Source organism: Gouania willdenowi, chromosome 15 (genome assembly GCF_900634775.1).
Source record: "Gouania willdenowi chromosome 15, fGouWil2.1, whole genome shotgun sequence".
Classification (NCBI taxonomy): domain Eukaryota; kingdom Metazoa; phylum Chordata; class Actinopteri; order Blenniiformes; family Gobiesocidae; genus Gouania; species Gouania willdenowi.
This window is the reverse complement of record NC_041058.1, coordinates 20,067,446-20,084,943: the sequence shown is the minus strand read 5'-3', so window position 1 is coordinate 20,084,943 and position 17,498 is coordinate 20,067,446. Positions and strand designations below refer to the sequence as shown.

The 17,498-nt window shown below is 37.9% G+C and overlaps 1 protein-coding gene across 1 annotated transcript; it reads left to right on the top strand.

Moving 5' to 3' along the window:
- Window positions 1–1,420: 1,420 nt before the first annotated feature.
- On the top strand, window positions 1,421–15,625 carry fbln7 (fibulin 7). Its single transcript, XM_028468689.1, has 8 exons — window positions 1,421–1,684; window positions 4,537–4,699; window positions 6,569–6,745; window positions 10,523–10,648; window positions 10,730–10,867; window positions 12,135–12,272; window positions 12,669–12,807; window positions 14,137–15,625. The coding sequence occupies exons 1-8, from the start codon at window positions 1,607–1,609 to the stop codon at window positions 14,507–14,509; spliced, it is 1,332 nt and encodes a 443-aa protein (XP_028324490.1). The 5' UTR covers window positions 1,421–1,606; the 3' UTR covers window positions 14,510–15,625.
- Window positions 15,626–17,498: the final 1,873 nt, after the last annotated feature.

The window sequence follows — 17,498 nt, the reverse complement described above, 5'->3', positions numbered from 1 at the left end:
AAAAAACACAAAACAAAAACAAACAAATAGCACAAGTTCTGAATAATATAACACATATTTGGTGTTATGACTTCTTCCCTTTAGATCTTTTTTTAATTAAATAAAAGGAGTCAATCGTAACACACACATATGTATGCATGTACATGTAGATGTTACATACATTACAGGAAAAAATAAATTTCATGTTTTCGTATAGGTTTTGTTCTAATAAACTATTTATTTGTAGTCCGGCAGCGCCCTCTCCTGGTGGTCATTGGATAACGTTTACCCCAGTGAATATAGACAGCATAATAAATAAAGTACATTTAAAGAGCTTAATATATATTCAGTATACAATAAACCTACAACCTTGTAGTAAAATAGGAATAAAATTAGCAAAACCAAGCATCAGTTTAAGATTAATGAATCAATAACATCTTCAATACATGAATGGAATGTTTCTTTATTTCATATTTAAAAAAGAAAATAATAATAATATACACCATTATTCACTGTATTATTTATTTAAAGCCAATCCTGGTTTAATTTACGATTCCAAAATCGTATCTGAAATTATTATTCTAAAATCTAGTCAGCATTTGTAAACTTCATCTACATTCTATGTGTTGTGCTGACTGTGCATGAAAATATTTGGGAAAGCATTTTCAGGTAAATGAATTGTTTAATACAATATCAAAGCTGATAAATCTACCTTATTACCACTTTTCAGGGCAATAAACAAATGTTTTGTACAAACCTTTAATGGTATTTTAATATTTCATTTAAAAAAAAAGACATTGCTTTTATTCATCGTCAAAAGAATAATGCATTACACTTTAATTCAGAAACACATCATTTTTCTCTATAATCTTAATGGAACAAAAATGAAGGAGACGAACAGCTTTGAAGTTCTTTAAATGTTAATCATTTCTCTAGCCTTCCAACATGCATACAACGATTTACTATTGTTAAATGAAAACATGATTCATCTCACTATTTGGAGAAAGAAGGCTATGGATGAATGAATGAAAACATGCAAATCCTGCACAGAAAGTTCCAGGCCAGAAACAGAACCCAAACTTTTTTGTCAATTATCATTTTTAAATTCTTAGTTTTCATAGATTGATTCACAACAACAATATTATCCACAAATCCAACTACAGTGCAACAAATATCTTACAAATTAAAATTAAAAATTAAAAAATATATATATAGTTGATTGTGTATATCTATGCAGCTTTCCTTTTCTCTCTTTTTTTTATTGCATTTTTTCCCACGTGCTAATGTTCTTGCAATAGTGTGCTACAGGTGGTAGTATATGATAATCAAACAATAATTATAGTCATGATAAATTATTGGAGGTGTGGGGATTCACTGCTTTAGTTTGAAAAGACGACTTCTTCCTTATACCGTAAAGTCTAGAATACGCGCGCATCCCACAGTGTGGTTGTGAGCGTGTCCGTCCCCAGTGAGACCAGTAGCGCACAGCTCACAGGCCAAAGTGTTGAGGAATGCTCTGACAGAGAACGGAGGAGCTGATGAGCATCTTCGTTACTACAGCTCCTAAACTACTCCAGGGCTTTTATTTATTCACCTTTGATCCAACTTTTACCTGCGCACATCAGAGATGGCTCCTGGTTTTCCACGCAGGTGTTTACTGCTGTTGTGTTTGACAGTGTTACACAGTGGACAAGCATCCATGCAGGTAAGAATTGTACATGATCATGATTTTACTAATATTATGTTATGGATAATTCCCATCAATGTGTGGGTTTTATAATGTAAACCAGTGGTTCCCAAACAGTGGTATGTGTACCTCTAAGGGTCCAGGAGCACAATGCAGAGGGTACTCGGAAAGATTTAACAATTAATTTCAAAATAATTGGGACATTTCCCTTGTTCCTTTTTAGGTATTTTTTTTGGGACAAATTCACCACAAACTAACAGTACTATTATTATGTTATCATTTCATTTATTCAGACAACTTTTTTCAAGAAGTTCACTTTGATCTCCTGACATGTCAGCTCCCATTCTTCCTCAGAGGCATCTGCTGATTGCTTTGATGTATCCAATGCTTGGACACAGTTTTGTCCATGATTTCAGCATAATAATTGTACATTTTTTAAATAAAATTATTGCTATGTTCTTGTCATTTATTGAAATATGATTAATTTATGCTGTAGATGCCATTTCACCACACTTCTGACAATAGGAGACAGAAAAATAGCTACATTTAACAAAGGACACTGTATTTACTTACTGTTGAAGTAATCACATTAAAGTTGCACAGTATTTTTTTATTATTATTTTTTAATTCCACTTTAAATTCCACTCATTGTTTTGAAATTGTAGATTAAGTCTTAGGGAACCAATGTTCAAAACACAGTTAAGGAGAGTCCGCTGTTCCACAGATGAAAAAGCATATGAAATTATGGAAAGAGTACTTATGATAATAAGGCGGTGCAACACATGATTTGACAAAAATGCAAAGATTTGATTGTCCATGGATGTCAATGGAAGTGCTGCTGCAGATACCTGGCATTGTTCAGTTGTGCTAATGCTGATGCTTCTGTGTACAAAGCCTTCAGCTGGTGGTATTTCCTCTTTGCCTGGAGCACTTAACATAGAAACCAAAACAGACGTACTATTTGGTACACAGGTCCACACTGTGTGCTATGAATTTTAATGTAACCTACTCAACCTTGTTGTGATTGTACAAAGCCCCCAAATGCCAGTGCAAGAATTTAAAGCATGCTGCTCTGAGGAACTGTCCCAACAGCATGTGATTATAAACCCCGCCCCCCTGGAGGGATTACAGGCACTTTCTCTCAAGAAGGTTGCAATGGCTGGCTCTGTGAGGCAGCCATGCTGTTATAATATGTTAAGGTTTCATTTATTTAGACAATTATTCCTTAGGAAATCCACTTTGATCTCCTGACATGTTTCGACTTACAACTGCCAGTCTTCATCAGAGTCGTCTGCTGATCGCTTTGATGTTTCCTTTGAAGTTTTAATTGACTTCCGCGCAGTAATTCCAGCAAGATTCTGTTTGTCTTCTTTTTTAAATAATGTGTTCAGGTTTCATTTGTTCAACTGTTCCTTAGGAAATCCACTTTGATTTCCTGACATGTTTTGAGTGACAAGTTGAGCATTGCGTTAGTTCAGGCAGGCACAGAAGTCAAGCTAGCCCAGCCCCATCAGGTGACAGTAGCTGGTAAGAACTGACAGCATCCATCCCCTAATTCAATTATTCATCTAGCTGTTCATGTCTCATGCCTCCCATTGGTTAGAGTCGGGGGACAGTCGCTCCAGTGGTATCTGTTATTGTGTCCTTGGGCAGGACACTTCACCCAATATTGCCTAGAATTAATGTAGTGTGTGAGTGAGTGTTTGTGGTGGTCGGAGGTGCCGATGGCGCACTATGGCAGCCTCGCTTCTGTCAGTCTGCCCCAGGGCAGCTGTGGCTACAATAGTAGCTTACCACCACTAAGTGTGGAGTGAAACAATAATGCCTTAATTCTGTAAAGCCCTTTGAGTGTCTATGATAAAGCGCTATATAAAATCCAATGCATTATTACTATTATTACTATTACTATTACTATTATTATTATAGAGTCAGTCACGGCGCTGTATTTAAACCTACTTCCGCACGTTTCGTCTGCAAACGCCTCGCAACCCACCCCGGCTAATTAAACAGTGTCTCATGTTGCCGTCTAATGTCTGCGCTTCTGTTCCAGGGGGTCCTGCTGACCGCTCTCTCTGCTTATGCCTTTCCATGTAGCTCATGGAAGAGCAAGGGGGAACTCCCTTCGCTTTGGACTTTCCACATGCCAATAAACAATTTGACTAAAATCTTCAGTGTTTAATTGACTTCCACATAGTCATTCCAGCAATATTCTTTCTTGTCTTCTTTTTGAACAATATGTTGAGGTTTTATTTATTCAGACAACTGTTTATTAGGAAATCCACTTTGATCTCCTGACATGTTTCAAAAAACATATTATTCAAAAAGAAGAATTCCAGCAAGAATCTTGCTGGAATTACACGCTGTTAAAAGTCTAGTTTAGCAAATGAGGATGTGTCTTTCTGCCCCTAGTAAAAATATACAAATGAACTGCTTTTGGACGTGGGTCTAGCTGACATCTGCCCAACAGCTTTTGTCCAGCTGTGTCAGCCACATGAGTCGTGGTGGTGAGTTTGAAAGGATGACGAAGACAGGAGGAGACGTGAGGGACATGGGTTGTTTCTACTCGTGGAAAAGATGGAAAGAGTGGTTTTATTTCATATTCAGGCACTATTCAAGCTGCTCACATATGGAAATATCATGTACACTGTCCATCAGTTGCTTTGATTTGGTTTAAATTGAATTACTTCACGTAGTTGTGCAATGGTGTTGAACCAGTGCTCATGTTTTAGATTTTACAGCTATTAACCTGAGGTAACCTCTAGTGGCTGCGATCCTCTCAGAGCTGGAAAAGTCTGTTCTTTTTAAAGAGTGTCCCCAGAAGTGTGTTACGGCTCCTTATTCTGCTCACAGTGCTGATGTTTTCCTAACAGACGTGCATGGATAAGCACCAGGTGGTCGGCGTGCTGCGTCAAATGGAGAAGTTTCTCAAAGGCCAGGAGATCCGCTTCACAGAAGGCCTCAGGATCATGAAGTCAAAGCTGGCCTTGCTTCAAAACTCTGTGTCCAAATTACCTCAAGCAGATCAGTCAGCCGGTGAGTGAAAGACACACACATGTACACACACACACACACACACACACACACATTGCCTCCTAAGCTAACAATTGTCATCCTTATAAACACAGTGTCTCAGTCTCTACTGAAACAGCCAGTTCAATGGATTTCATGCAATTCTCATCTAAATAATGTAAACTTTTCCAATGACAGAGCAGAGATGAGCAACTGTTATCATAGCAGGGCCACAGAAATGTGATTGTCTGATTTGAAGGTCACATGATCAACATTTATATTTGCATTAATAATAAAGACCAATCTGAGCATTAACACAGGAAAGAACAAAGGGTTTGTTTGTGTTTTTGTGTGTTTCTTAGTCATTTTGCATATTTACATGTCGTTGTGTAAATTTTTTTGTTGTAATTTTGTTTATTTTTCTCTCATTTTGTGCATTTATTCTCATCATTTTTCTTTTGGATTAAGTTTGTGGGGTTTTTTTCTTGTCATTTTGTGTGTGTTTTTGTCATTTTGCATATTTGCATGTCGTTTTGTAAAAATGTTTGTCATTTTGTATATATATATAAGTGTGTTCGTAGTTGTTTTGTGTGGGGGTTTGGAGTTATTTAGTGTTTTTGCTCTTGTTTTGTGTATTTTTGTTGTCTTTTTGGATATTTCTCTGTCATGCTTCATGTTTCATTTTGTCGTCTTTAATAATTACATAGCAATTTTCAACATTGTTGTCATATTTTGTTTTTTGAGTTATTTTTGTGTATTTTTGTTGCCTTTTTTTATATTTCTCTATCATTTTGTGTATTATTGTTGTCATAATGTGTGTTTTGGAGCCATTTCTTGAATTTACTATAAGGGGGACCTCAAAAAACAAGACTGAGGGTGTCCAGTTGCCCATATCTGCCTTAGAACATCTTGAAACTCTATGTGTAGGATTTGCATGTTCTCCTCTTTAGGATTACTGAAATGTCTGTAGGAACTATTTTTTCATTATGTTCTCAATTAAGTTCTTTCATTTGTTCATTATTTCATTCATTTCCTTTCTTTGGACGGTGGAAGGAAACCAGAGTGTTCAGAGAAAACCTTTTTACTGTAAACATGACAAATTACATGATGACACAAAGAATGTGGAATTTTACACAACTTTATTGACACATTCTTCTAACTATGGATCAGCTGTACACAATGATAAAAAAAAATAAAAAAGATCATTGATAAAAAACCTGTTGGTTATAAATTCCTGTATGATTTATTGCTTACACTCAAACTATTTCCACTTCAGATGCCAGGCCTACATTCCTCTGTTGTGCGCATATTGTTGTATCATGCAGTATAAGGCTGTCTCAGTTACACCAATAGAAAAAAAGGTATTTGTGCTATTCAGTTGTTTGGTTAGAGACTCTGATACCCATTTGCAGAATTAGAAGATGCTGATATTCCACCTAAAGATCAGTGATAGGACACAACAAGAAAAAAACAACAACAAAACCTGTGTCCCAATAAGGATGGCATTACGGAAGCCATGCAAAAACTTTTAGCTTTAGGATTTTCAAGTTTGTCAAAGAGGGAAAGAAAAACATAAGTTTCAGAGTAAAGACACGTTACATTTCCCTTCTCCATTTACAGGAAGCATAAAAGTCTCAAGGCATAAAATTGTAATAATTATGCACTATTCGAGCGTTATACAAGCCTTCGGCTCTCTGGGCTGTAGAGCCTCATGTAACAACTGACTGCTGGTGTAAAATTCACCAATTGGCTGTAAATGAGGCATTTAAAGAGCTCGTTCCCATAAAAGCTACACACCGTTCAGGAAATGCCAATGGATGTCAGCAAGCTTATTCTACATGTGCTCAGTCTTTATCTCCCCCCTTCATCTTCTCCTTCTTCTCTCTCCCACAGCACCCACTACCTGCCCCTCCCTGAACTCCCCCCCTCATGGAACAAAGTTTGGATCAAAGTATTTTGTTGGTCATGAAATCCATTTCACGTGTTCCCAGGGATACCATCTTGTTGGCTCTTCCACTCGTGTTTGCCGTGAAAATGGTACCTGGACTGGTACTAGTGCACTCTGTAAAGGTGGGTTCACGATTAGCCGCTACAAGCTGTATATCTGTTAGTTCCTTGGTTCCCAAGGTGGGGTACGTGAATAAAAATTAAAAACAGCGTGAAGACATTGGAAACTAGAAAAGCACTCGGAGAGCGCAGACCTCCGCCAAGCTGCTCAAGCTCAGCTAACACGCTAACATGGTAAACTCAGGATTACCATGACTACCTGTCAACATTGAGCTGTGTTACCATGACTACCTGTCAACATTGAGCTGTTGACTCTGAGAGCTTTACGCTTGGCGGAGGTAACTAGAATATAAATAGACCAGCAGTCAGGAGCCTCCATGCATTGGCACAGACTGGTGGCGACAGTTAAACAATCTTACAAAAAAACCCACAATATTCATTTCAATTCAATGAAACTGTATTTATATAACGTCAAATACAACAATAATCATCTAGTAGCGCTTATCAAAATATATAACTCTTACGATTGTTTCTCACTGAAAATGCCAGTAGGCTAACAGATTAATGTACTTTTTTATTATATATAAATAGGTAAAATTCAGAGACAAATTTTTCTGTATACATTGTGTATGAGATTATATTATTATGTTTTTAAGTGTGAAGGGGTACGGGACTGTGAAACTGCATCAGTTTATCCAGACATCATGGTTTTGTTGGCTAGGTTTAGGAATGTCATCTTGTAGATTTTTGTGCAGGACAAGGTGATGTGTTGATGGTTCCCCTTTGAGCAGAAAAATCCACATCTCTGTTTGAATGACCTTGGTTCAATGATCTGTGAGAAGCAGGATGACAGACGACCTCTCGGATGGCAAACTGAGCTCCCAGATAACAAACGAAGAAAAGAGCCATTCTTTAAAGAGTCTGGAGAACCTGAATGAAGCCCTCGTTAAATTGGCATTAAATGTCTCCGAACACAGAAAAACACCTGTGATGCATTCCACTCTGGGGTGCTTTTCCCCTTCACTTTTCTATTCGTTGTAAATGGCAAAGCTAGTGAAAGCTAAACCCAGCGCTCTCCCTCATGTTTCTCTGACAGCGGTCCCAGTGGACAGGGCTCGGTCCACTCATTAGACCCACCGCATGCTCTGAGAACGCACACGAATGCTTAGAATGCTCCTGATAGTCCCGTCAACCTGCACCAACAGCACTCCCAGTCCTCACTGGCTTCCAAGTGGCAAGTTCAGCTGTATGTGGTGCTGAAGGTAAAAACTCACTGTTTCAGAACATATTTCTAACATTTAGCTAATTTCTTTTATTTGAGACAGAAAATCATGTAAAACAGCATGTTCTATATCATTGTTGAAGATGTATACACATAAATCTAAATGTAAATGTGAAATATAAATGTTAAATGTAAATATAAATGTTATTTCCAAATGTACATGTGAAATATAAACGTTAAATGTAAATATAGATGTATATCTAAATGTTAAATCTGAATGTTAAATCTGAATGTTAAATCTGAATGTTAAATCTGAATGTTAAATCTAAATTTAAATATTAAATCGGTCGCCAAGTGTAATAGGCAGGTCAGTGCCTATCAATCACGAGGCCCCGCCCACACCACTGATGTGGCTCAGTGAGTGAGGAAAGGGGAAGAGCGAGACATTGCGGGATCGCTACAAACTGATGAACTTGAAAGGGCGGTAATGACTGGTGTACGGGCTGCATATCAGCCAAGAGAATGTATGGAAAACTGCCTTCACACTTTTCTCAAATGAAAGTAAAATTAGCTAAATGTTCAAATTATGTGGCCTATGAAACGGTGACCGAGTTTTTACATTTGACACATCATACAGTTGAACATGCGCATCCTTTTGTTGACACTCGTGCTTAAAGCAAGGCGAGAGCGCGCAACTCAGCACAGCGTTATCATTGTCGACTCACTTTGACCAGTGATGAAGACACGGACGATGCAGAAGTCCTTGGAGGGTGGGGTGTGTGGAGTGGTGGCGGTGCCACGTGATCGACAGGTGCCGACCTGCACACTTTGTATATTTTCAAAACATTTAGCTTTATACTTGGTGACCGATTTAACATTTAGATTTAGACCTAACATTTAGATTTTGGATTTTAAATTCTGATTTACATTTAATATTTTGATTTAACATTTACATTTAGATCAAACATTTAGATTTAGATTTAACATTTACATTTAGATTTAACATTTACATTTAGATTTATTTTTCATGTTTACATATTTTTAACAATGATAAATAAATAAAGTTGAATATAGAACATGCTGTTTTACATGAAATTTGTATCAAATGAAAGAAAGATTAGATAAATGTTCAAAATATGTTGCTATGAAACAGTGACCGAGTTTTTACATTCACCCATAAAGCTGAACGCGCGCGTCCTTTTGTAGACACTATGCTTAAAGGGAGCTCCCGACTCAGCACAGCGTTATCACTGTTCATGTTTTTCATCCCTAAACTAAGCCATGTTAAAAACCCAGTGTTGACAATGTGTGAACAACTGGGTTGTTAAAGAGTGTTTAAAAATATCCAGCGTAGTGAAGTGGGACCTTTCATGTTATGGTCCTGCGGTCGCCTCTGAAGATGCCAAATCAAAATTAAAGGAACTGGTTATCATCCAGTAAACTGTGGCCTCAGCATTGGACCACAAAGAGTTGAGTCTACTTTGTGAAAATTTTCCACTGCATCAGAGCTGAGAGCAAAAACAAGCCTTAGAAAGTTCAATGTGTTCCTCATTCATTTGTTTTTGTTCACTGGCTAAACACTCGTTGTGTGCTTTTGTAAAATAAATGAGGATTTATAGAAAACAATAATCATTATCGCTATGTTTTTTTTATGTTTTATGTTCAACTAATTCATTAGTTATAATAAGTACATAAGTAATTATATTTCAAAATTACCAAAATATCCTCAGGAAATATCTTTTGGGCAGTCGGTGTGCTATTCACGCTGACAAAGATTTAAAGGTATGTAACCATGGTAACATGGAAGCAAATACAGGCAAAACAAAGTAAGCTTTCAGGTGGGCCGACTGTGGGAACCATCCAAAGTGATTGTTAAAAAACAACCCAAAAAACATGTGCTTTTATTTTGAATGAGAATGTAATGCAGCAGCAAGAAATCGTTTGTTAAAACTTAACAAAGGGAAGTTACAAAAGGGTATTTATTTATTTATTTATTACTCATATTCACACTTGTGAAAATGTATATTCATTATTTATACAGTAGGTCAGGGGTGTCAAACACTTTTTAGTTCAGGGGCCAAATGCGGGCAGTTTAATCCCACTATAGGTGGTAAAACGAGCAATATTATCTTTCTTGTGCCCTAGTTTGCACTTCCATGTATAATAGTATTTAAAATATGCAAGCAAAAAGTGATATATATCAGTCTGTGCAGGATTTCCTTGATTTTGTGGCTAAATGTATTTAGTTTGGGGAATAATTTAAGGAAAATTGTAGGATTTTGGAAGAATTGAGAGTACTTACAACAATTTGAGATTCAAAATGACTGCCATCATGTTCTATAAGCATGGCGAAACTGTGAGACCTGGTCAAAAAAAAATATGCAGTTTCATTGAATTAGTGTGTTTGGAGGGACAGAGATATCTACAACTGAATCAGTTGGTGATTTATACAATGACTCGTGTTTTTGTTGTCATTTTTACTTGCTCCTGAGGGCCGAATTGGGAGTTTTAAAGGGTAGGATTTTGCTCCCCGGGCGTTGATTTTGACACATGTGCATTAGGTCACGTATGATTAAAATGTGGACTCACTGAAATGAAATGAATTGCTGAATTTTCAGATATAAATGAATGTGCAAGTAATCCCTGCCAGAATGGTGGTACCTGTGTGGAAGGGCCTAACCAGTTCAAATGCACCTGCCCCCAAAGTTGGAGTGGCTCCCACTGCCAACACCAAACCCAGACAGGTCGGTAACATGGAGGCAAAGTTTCAACTTCTCAGTTTGTTTCCACATCAACAAGCATTGAAATGATTGTCCGTCATGCAGCCCCGCCCGAGTGGAGTGTAGTGAACGACCCGGCGTTCAGCAGGAGACCTCGCTGTGCCCAAATAAACCAAGCCCAGCACTGCAGCTGCGACGCAGGATTTCACATGAGTGGCACGTCTGATAACAGCATCTGTCAGGGTGAGCTGTGATTTTCTGTAAGGTTAATGGATCCCCTGTGGAGGAAATTCTGCTTTCCCAGTTCCCTCTCATGGGGAGGTACAGTCAGCCTCAGCAGGTTTTTATAAACTGGAGTTCTTCTCAACAGCATCTCAGCAGAACTAACAGCACATTTGGTTTTCCAAACTATACAAATTTTGTCTGTGACCAAAAATAATAATATTTTTAAGGGATCACAAGCTGATTAGCATCTGTTTAGGCCCCAGTTCATTGGTTTTTAGTTATTTTCTAGAAGAGCTCTTGAAAAAGAGTGTCGTGAAAAATGGGCAATGTGAGAAGATGCTAATTTGACTAAAGTATTTTATTGTGTTTTAATAAATTGACAAATCTAAATTATTTCCTAAAGAGTACGTGTAGTAAATTATAATTGAAAAACTAAATCAAAATATCATGTAAATTAAAGAGGTTTAGTTGGTTTATTTTCTTTAAAAGTCTTTTTAGACTCCATTAGTGATGTTGGGCAATATCCATTGTGTCTCATCTGTAAACAGTGCAGCGGACTGCCGGCTGTGGCTGCTCCGATGTGCAACAACCTCCAACACACTTGTTTAGTATCATCTAAAACCATATTAAAGAAAATGTGGAGAAAATCACTTCAAAAACCTAAATAAAGCGGAAAATCAAAGAAATTAGATAGGTAGGTGTTGTTAGTATGTGTTTTTTTTTTTTACTAAATATGCATATATGGTTATTGGTAATACAGTAAACACATTTTATGGTATATACATTTCCACTATAGGCATCCTTTAAAGAAAGGTAGTTTAAAGCACAATTAAAAACTACAGAAAACCAAAGTTGGTGTGTTCAGAACTTACTGATTATGGGTGAAACTTCTGGTGTGGTAAATACATGAAAGAGAAAGAATAGATGTACAGATGCCTTGAGAAGTGACAAATGGCCTAACTTTCTTTGTCTCACACACACCGGAGAATGAAATAAAATGTCAGCCTTTCACAATAAAACCTATGAATTTGGGCTTTTCCTTCCAACCTCAACTTCTGTTCACAAATAGAATAATTATAAAAGTCTTCTGTTAATACACCAGTCGTTACGCCCATAGTCACATCTACAGTGTGAGATTAGAAGTCATTGCTTTTGACTAAAGAAATTGTAAAAATCATCTGTGCAACAGATTTTCTCATTTGTTTTTGCTTTTAATTTATTTTCTACGTGACAATCTGCGCAACAAAAATAAATGAACTCTCTAACTTTTGTGTTTTCTTGACAGATGTAAATGAGTGTGAAGTGTACCGGTTGGACCAAGGAGGAAAACTGTGTGTCCATGAGTGTGTGAACGTCCCTGGTTCATACCACTGCTCCTGCCCAACTGGTTACAAGTTGCTTGCAGATGGACGGAGCTGTGAGGGTGAGTGCCCTGAGGACAAAGGCTCTTTCACACACAGAGGGTTATGTGACTCCACTGAGGAATACCTGTGAGTTTGATGAACGGGGAGTGTGGGGGGGGGTGGCGGGAGGGGGGTGCTCCAGCTGCAGAGGTTGTAGTTTCTACAGAGGTGTCTGAAATCCTACATCCTCTTTCAGCCCCGAAGCTAACACTGCCTGCCAGTGGAATGAATGACCTCACATTTTCCTTGCAGTAAGGATCTTTAGGACATTAATCGTAGGTAGGAGGAAAAAAAAAAATCCAAATAAAAGCAGTTGCAACCTTTGCTTATGATGTGGTAACTAGGAAGCAGGGACTTGGTCTGGCAAGTGTGTCTCTGTTCCTCGTTCTTGCACGCCAGTGCTTTTTGTCTTCCAGATGTGGATGAATGTTTAAGCCAACAGCACAACTGTAGCCGAGGGACAACTTGCATCAACACAGGGGGAAGTTTTCAGTGTGTCAACCCAGAGTGTCCCCGTTCCCATGGTAACATCAGCTACGTCAAGACATCTCCCTTGTAAGTGGATACACCACTAACACTAACAAGGCGACCCAGTGCGTTGTTATAACATCTGCTTGAGGCAGAGGGTTTACATTGTAAAGCTTGATATGAGAGTATCATAAAGTGAACCTAATTGTGATCCCGTGGACATTTTGCCGTCTACGTAATTAAAGCTGCTGGGGATGATCCCTAATATTTTTTTAATAGACATTGTGTTGGCCTCGTAGATCAATTAATCAAATGTATTTTTTCTGAAAATACTGAGAATTGACTCACAAACATGTCAAATATTGAAATTGCCGCTTGTAAGTTTATTATTGAATCTATCACAAACATTGGGTTTGTTGACAAATGGTCATGTGACTTGAACTTTGCACAAGTTTTGTGCATTGCATTGTAGGATTGGGAATCCCACTGCAATGTTTGATATATACCCCCGACATACTTTCACCTGTGTTTATTTCTCAAAACTGCTAAACGAACTTTGACAACATTTTAACTAAAGATAGATGTTATGCATCAGAATAGTCTATTACATTTTGGAGAGGATCCGGATCAGTACACTGATTCTGGATCAGTTTCAAAAATCAAAAAATCTCTATTTCCCAACATTGAAAAAATGTATACCTCAGTTATGTCAGGTTGGTTCCTCAATTACCCGATCCAGTTTCATCTGGATCGGATCCGCATTGCGCATTTTATTGAGATAATTCTGATAAAATCGGGGTGCATATATATTTACATTTGGACCTACTGTATCTTTATTCATGGAGATTGAACATTCTTCCAGACCCTTAAAGTTTCAATGATCATGGTACTATAATCAGAATCATTGATCCAGATACTATAACTGTCACTATCTGGCAAAAAGGATATTGTTAAAAAGTATTTTTGCTTAATTCTTATTGTGATTTCTTGTGTTTCTTCACCATAAAAGATAGACAATGATTTGCTTTAAGCCATTTTTGTTCTGGTTTGTTTATAATGTTTCCCATGATATGATGTCACTCTGCGAGACATTACATTTTGGCCATATTCAAGTATTAAAGCCACAATATCAACATCTGCCATTGTTTTGGTACAACTTTCAAGTGTCCTTCGCTAAATTATGACACCTTTGAAGCTATGTTGGCTTTTTTGCTTTATGTGGTGGAGGGACCTAGTGGGGTTAAGTAGGGTTAGGGTTAGGGTAACAAAAGGTTAGGATTAGGGTAACGAACGACACATTAATGACCTTCATGACATTTTATTTATGCTAATGACAGGTGACATTTCATAACATTGACTGCGTAATGTCTTAAAAGAAAGTATTCTAATGAATGAATCTTTATTTATCTCCTGCAGTCAGTGTGAAAGAAACCCCTGCCCCATGGACAGCCGGTCCTGCCACCTCGCCCCTAAGACCGTGTCCTTCCACTACCTGTCGCTGCCCTCCAACCTGCAGACCCCGGCTACACTCTTCCGAATGGCGACCGCAACGGCGCCCGGCCGCACCGGGCCCGACAGTTTACGCTTCGGCATAGTGAGCGGAAACTCCCGCAGCATCTTCGTCATGCAACGTTCGGACCGACAGACGGGGGAGCTGATACTGGTCCAGCCGCTGCGTGGGCCTCAGGAGATCAACGTGGACGTGGACATGTCTGAGTACAGCGATCGTACCTTTCAGGCTAAACACGTGGCACAGGTCCACGTTATGGTTTCACCTTATAACTTCTGAGGGAGAGGAGGCAGACTGAATGCTGGAGAGGAGAATGACATTGATGATGACATCCTTTCCCTCTTAACAGAAATGAACAATAGTTAGTATTCATTCAAAGGCTTTATTACCAGGAGAGAAAACACACCAACGGCTATGCATTATACATACATGTAAACAGATTCACTGTACGTAAAAGTTTCACATGTGTCTCTCCTTCAACACACCTGATTTCAAATAATGCTAATGCACGCTGATTGGAGACAGGTTTGTTGAAGCGAGAGACTCGAGTGTCCTGTGCTTATTCACTCTCTCTGATTGTAAATTAATCAAATCTAGCAAAGAAAATGAAAGGATGAATGAATGACTTTTTAACTCATTTGCTTTTCTGCCTTTATATTTACATCCACCTTTCATCGTGCACACTCCTTTTAGCCCAAAGTGTGTGGCTAATGCACTGTCTTTGCTTAATCCTTGAATGAAGTTAGTGCTTTTGTGGCTCTGATAAACTTATTACCTGACACCAACACTTACCCCTGAATACAAACCATTGAAATATTTCACATATAAAGTTTAGATCCAGGATAATGAACAACACAGATCAGTAACAAATAAAACACTGTTTGATCATGAAGATAATATGTTGACAATGCTGTGACACTATGAAGGCAAATGTCATCTTGTGCTCGTGTTTTTTTTTTTTTTTTTGCTTTTTTTTAGGAATAAAAGGTAGCCAACAGTTTTTCTTTACAAGCTCAAAACTAAAACTTCTTACCTTTTATTTATCCTAATAATAATTGCTGAAGAAATCCTCTTCATTTGACCTACAAAGTATTATTAGGCACTTATCATAGAGGGCCCTTAGCTGCGAGACTAAATCCCCTTCAAAATAAAAGCTTGAGCTCTTTATTTTTTAGAGATAATACCACTGACCATCTGAAAATGCATCTGCGATCGTACAATTGAACCTCTGTTCTATTATTGCTTAATAGATACTGTATATTTGTTTATTGTGCTGTTTTCTTTTAAAGATTTTGTCATTATTAATCACTAATCAATGATGTTTTGCTAAAAGTGCTACGTCATATTGTGATTTCATCATTTCTGTATACATTTAATAAAGGCAATCGCACAGTTGGCCAAAGTGATCTCACTTGATGCTAAGCAGCAGATCTTAAGTGTCATTTTGAGTGTGTTTTATTGACTAAAGAGCTTACCTAAGTATAGTTGATGAATGAATGCTGGATACTGACTGAATAACTGGAATGTATTTTCATGTAGGGATTGACAAAGCAAAGCATCCCCCACATATCTCTGAAACATATCCGTAACCATCACATTTTCAAAACATCTCAGTGTGCCCATTTGTTGGAGAACAAAAAAAGGCTAATGCTCACCACATGTGCTCCTCTGAACCTCCTTCACTGTGTGCTCCTCATCCAAGGGTTTATTTTGTAATAAAAGGGGCCAAAGGAGCTGCATACCTGCAGACTGGAGCTGATGGTGAGAACCAAAACACACATAGTGCTCTGACATGACTACGTCATTTCATTTGGTAACCACACCAGGAGGGCTCACATTGCAAGGCTTTGTTTCAGTCTTGTGTTCAGGATGTTTGATCTTCACATTTCATCTACTCTTAGGCACGCGGATATTGCCAGAAACAACTGGAGAGCACTGAAATAACAATTTCCAGCCAAGTGTGATAATAAAAAGGTCCTGGAGTGCAGGAATTAGAGTAACTTCTGAATTTCTTATTTGTTTTCACCTTTTTTTTTAATATACTGGATAGAATGCATTTAGTAATGAAAAATGACCAGAAATAAGTGGGAAACCAGGATGGTAATAACAAACAAAGCCATGTGATAATAACCTATTCTCTACATTTACTAAAAAAGGTTATTCTGACATTCTGGTAATACTTTACTTGAATTTTCAAACATAAAGGCTGACATTACGCTGTCATTATTATGACATGACACTTGTCATTAGCATGAATACGGTGTCATGAAGGCTGTCATTAAGTGTCATTCGTTATCCTAACTTTAATCTTAACACTAACCCCTCTAGATCCCTCCACCTAACCCAAAAAATGCCAACATAGCTCCAAAGGTGTCAGAATTTAGAGAAAGGTGTCATTATTTTTGCAAACAACTCTTAATGACAGCCTTCATGATTTTTATTTGTATTTACCTCAAACTTAACAAAACAATATAAAGCAATCATTGCTCACTTAAAAAGAGCCCCAGCAATGTTTGAGAAAGGGGAAGATAGCCCTGCCCCACTTCCAAGCTATTTTACCAAAAACAAAATAAATCTGACATTTGAGCATTGTATATACATATATAAATACTAAACAAAATACACACAAATATTAACAACAACAACAACAACAAAAAAACATTTATAGGCCTACATATACTTACATAACATCAACATCCACATGTCAACCTACCCATCAGATTCTAGTCCTTGTACTGATCTTGGTTCAATAAATGGGAAGAGATTCCAATTCTGATGTAGCTGTTTATGATTTACAGTCCGTATAAACAGGACTGAATCATAACATAACCTAACCACTAGAGAGGACATGGACTCATCTGTGAACGGTTGCATTTACAGACCTTGGAGTCGCTGTTAGCGTTCCAATAAATGGGAAGAGATTTGTCACCTTTATAATAAGTGTTGACTAGGCCACTGGGAGTGAGGCCCAAGGCCAAGTAAGGCTGACTTGATAATACTGTATCATGTATTTCTGCAGTCAGTGCCTTCTCCTCGTCCTTCTCTCTCTTCTCTGTTTCAGGTGTCGTGAAGCTGATGATGGCAGTTCTTGATCTGTGGTTCACGGCTCAACTAGGCTGAGACACTCTGATGTTCTATCTCTCTATCCTGTTCTGTTGGTCCTTCTGTCCACTAACCCCAACCAGTAGAAGCAGATGGCTGCCACCTCTGAACCTGGTTCTGCTGGAAATTTTTTCCTGTTAAAAGGGAGTTGTTTCTTCCCACTGTC

What these genes read in the sequence shown, in the direction of transcription:
- fbln7 (XM_028468689.1), top strand. Translation starts at nt 1,607, where the DNA reads ATGGCTCCTGGTTTTCCACGCAGGTGTTTACTGCTGTTGTGTTTGACA. An exon ending in GTGGACAAGCATCCATGCAG is followed by an intron (nt 1,685 to 4,536) that starts GTAAGAATTGTA and finishes TTTTCCTAACAG; the next exon opens with ACGTGCATGGATAAGCACCA. An exon ending in CCAACACCAAACCCAGACAG is followed by an intron (nt 10,649 to 10,729) that starts GTCGGTAACATG and finishes TCCGTCATGCAG; the next exon opens with CCCCGCCCGAGTGGAGTGTA.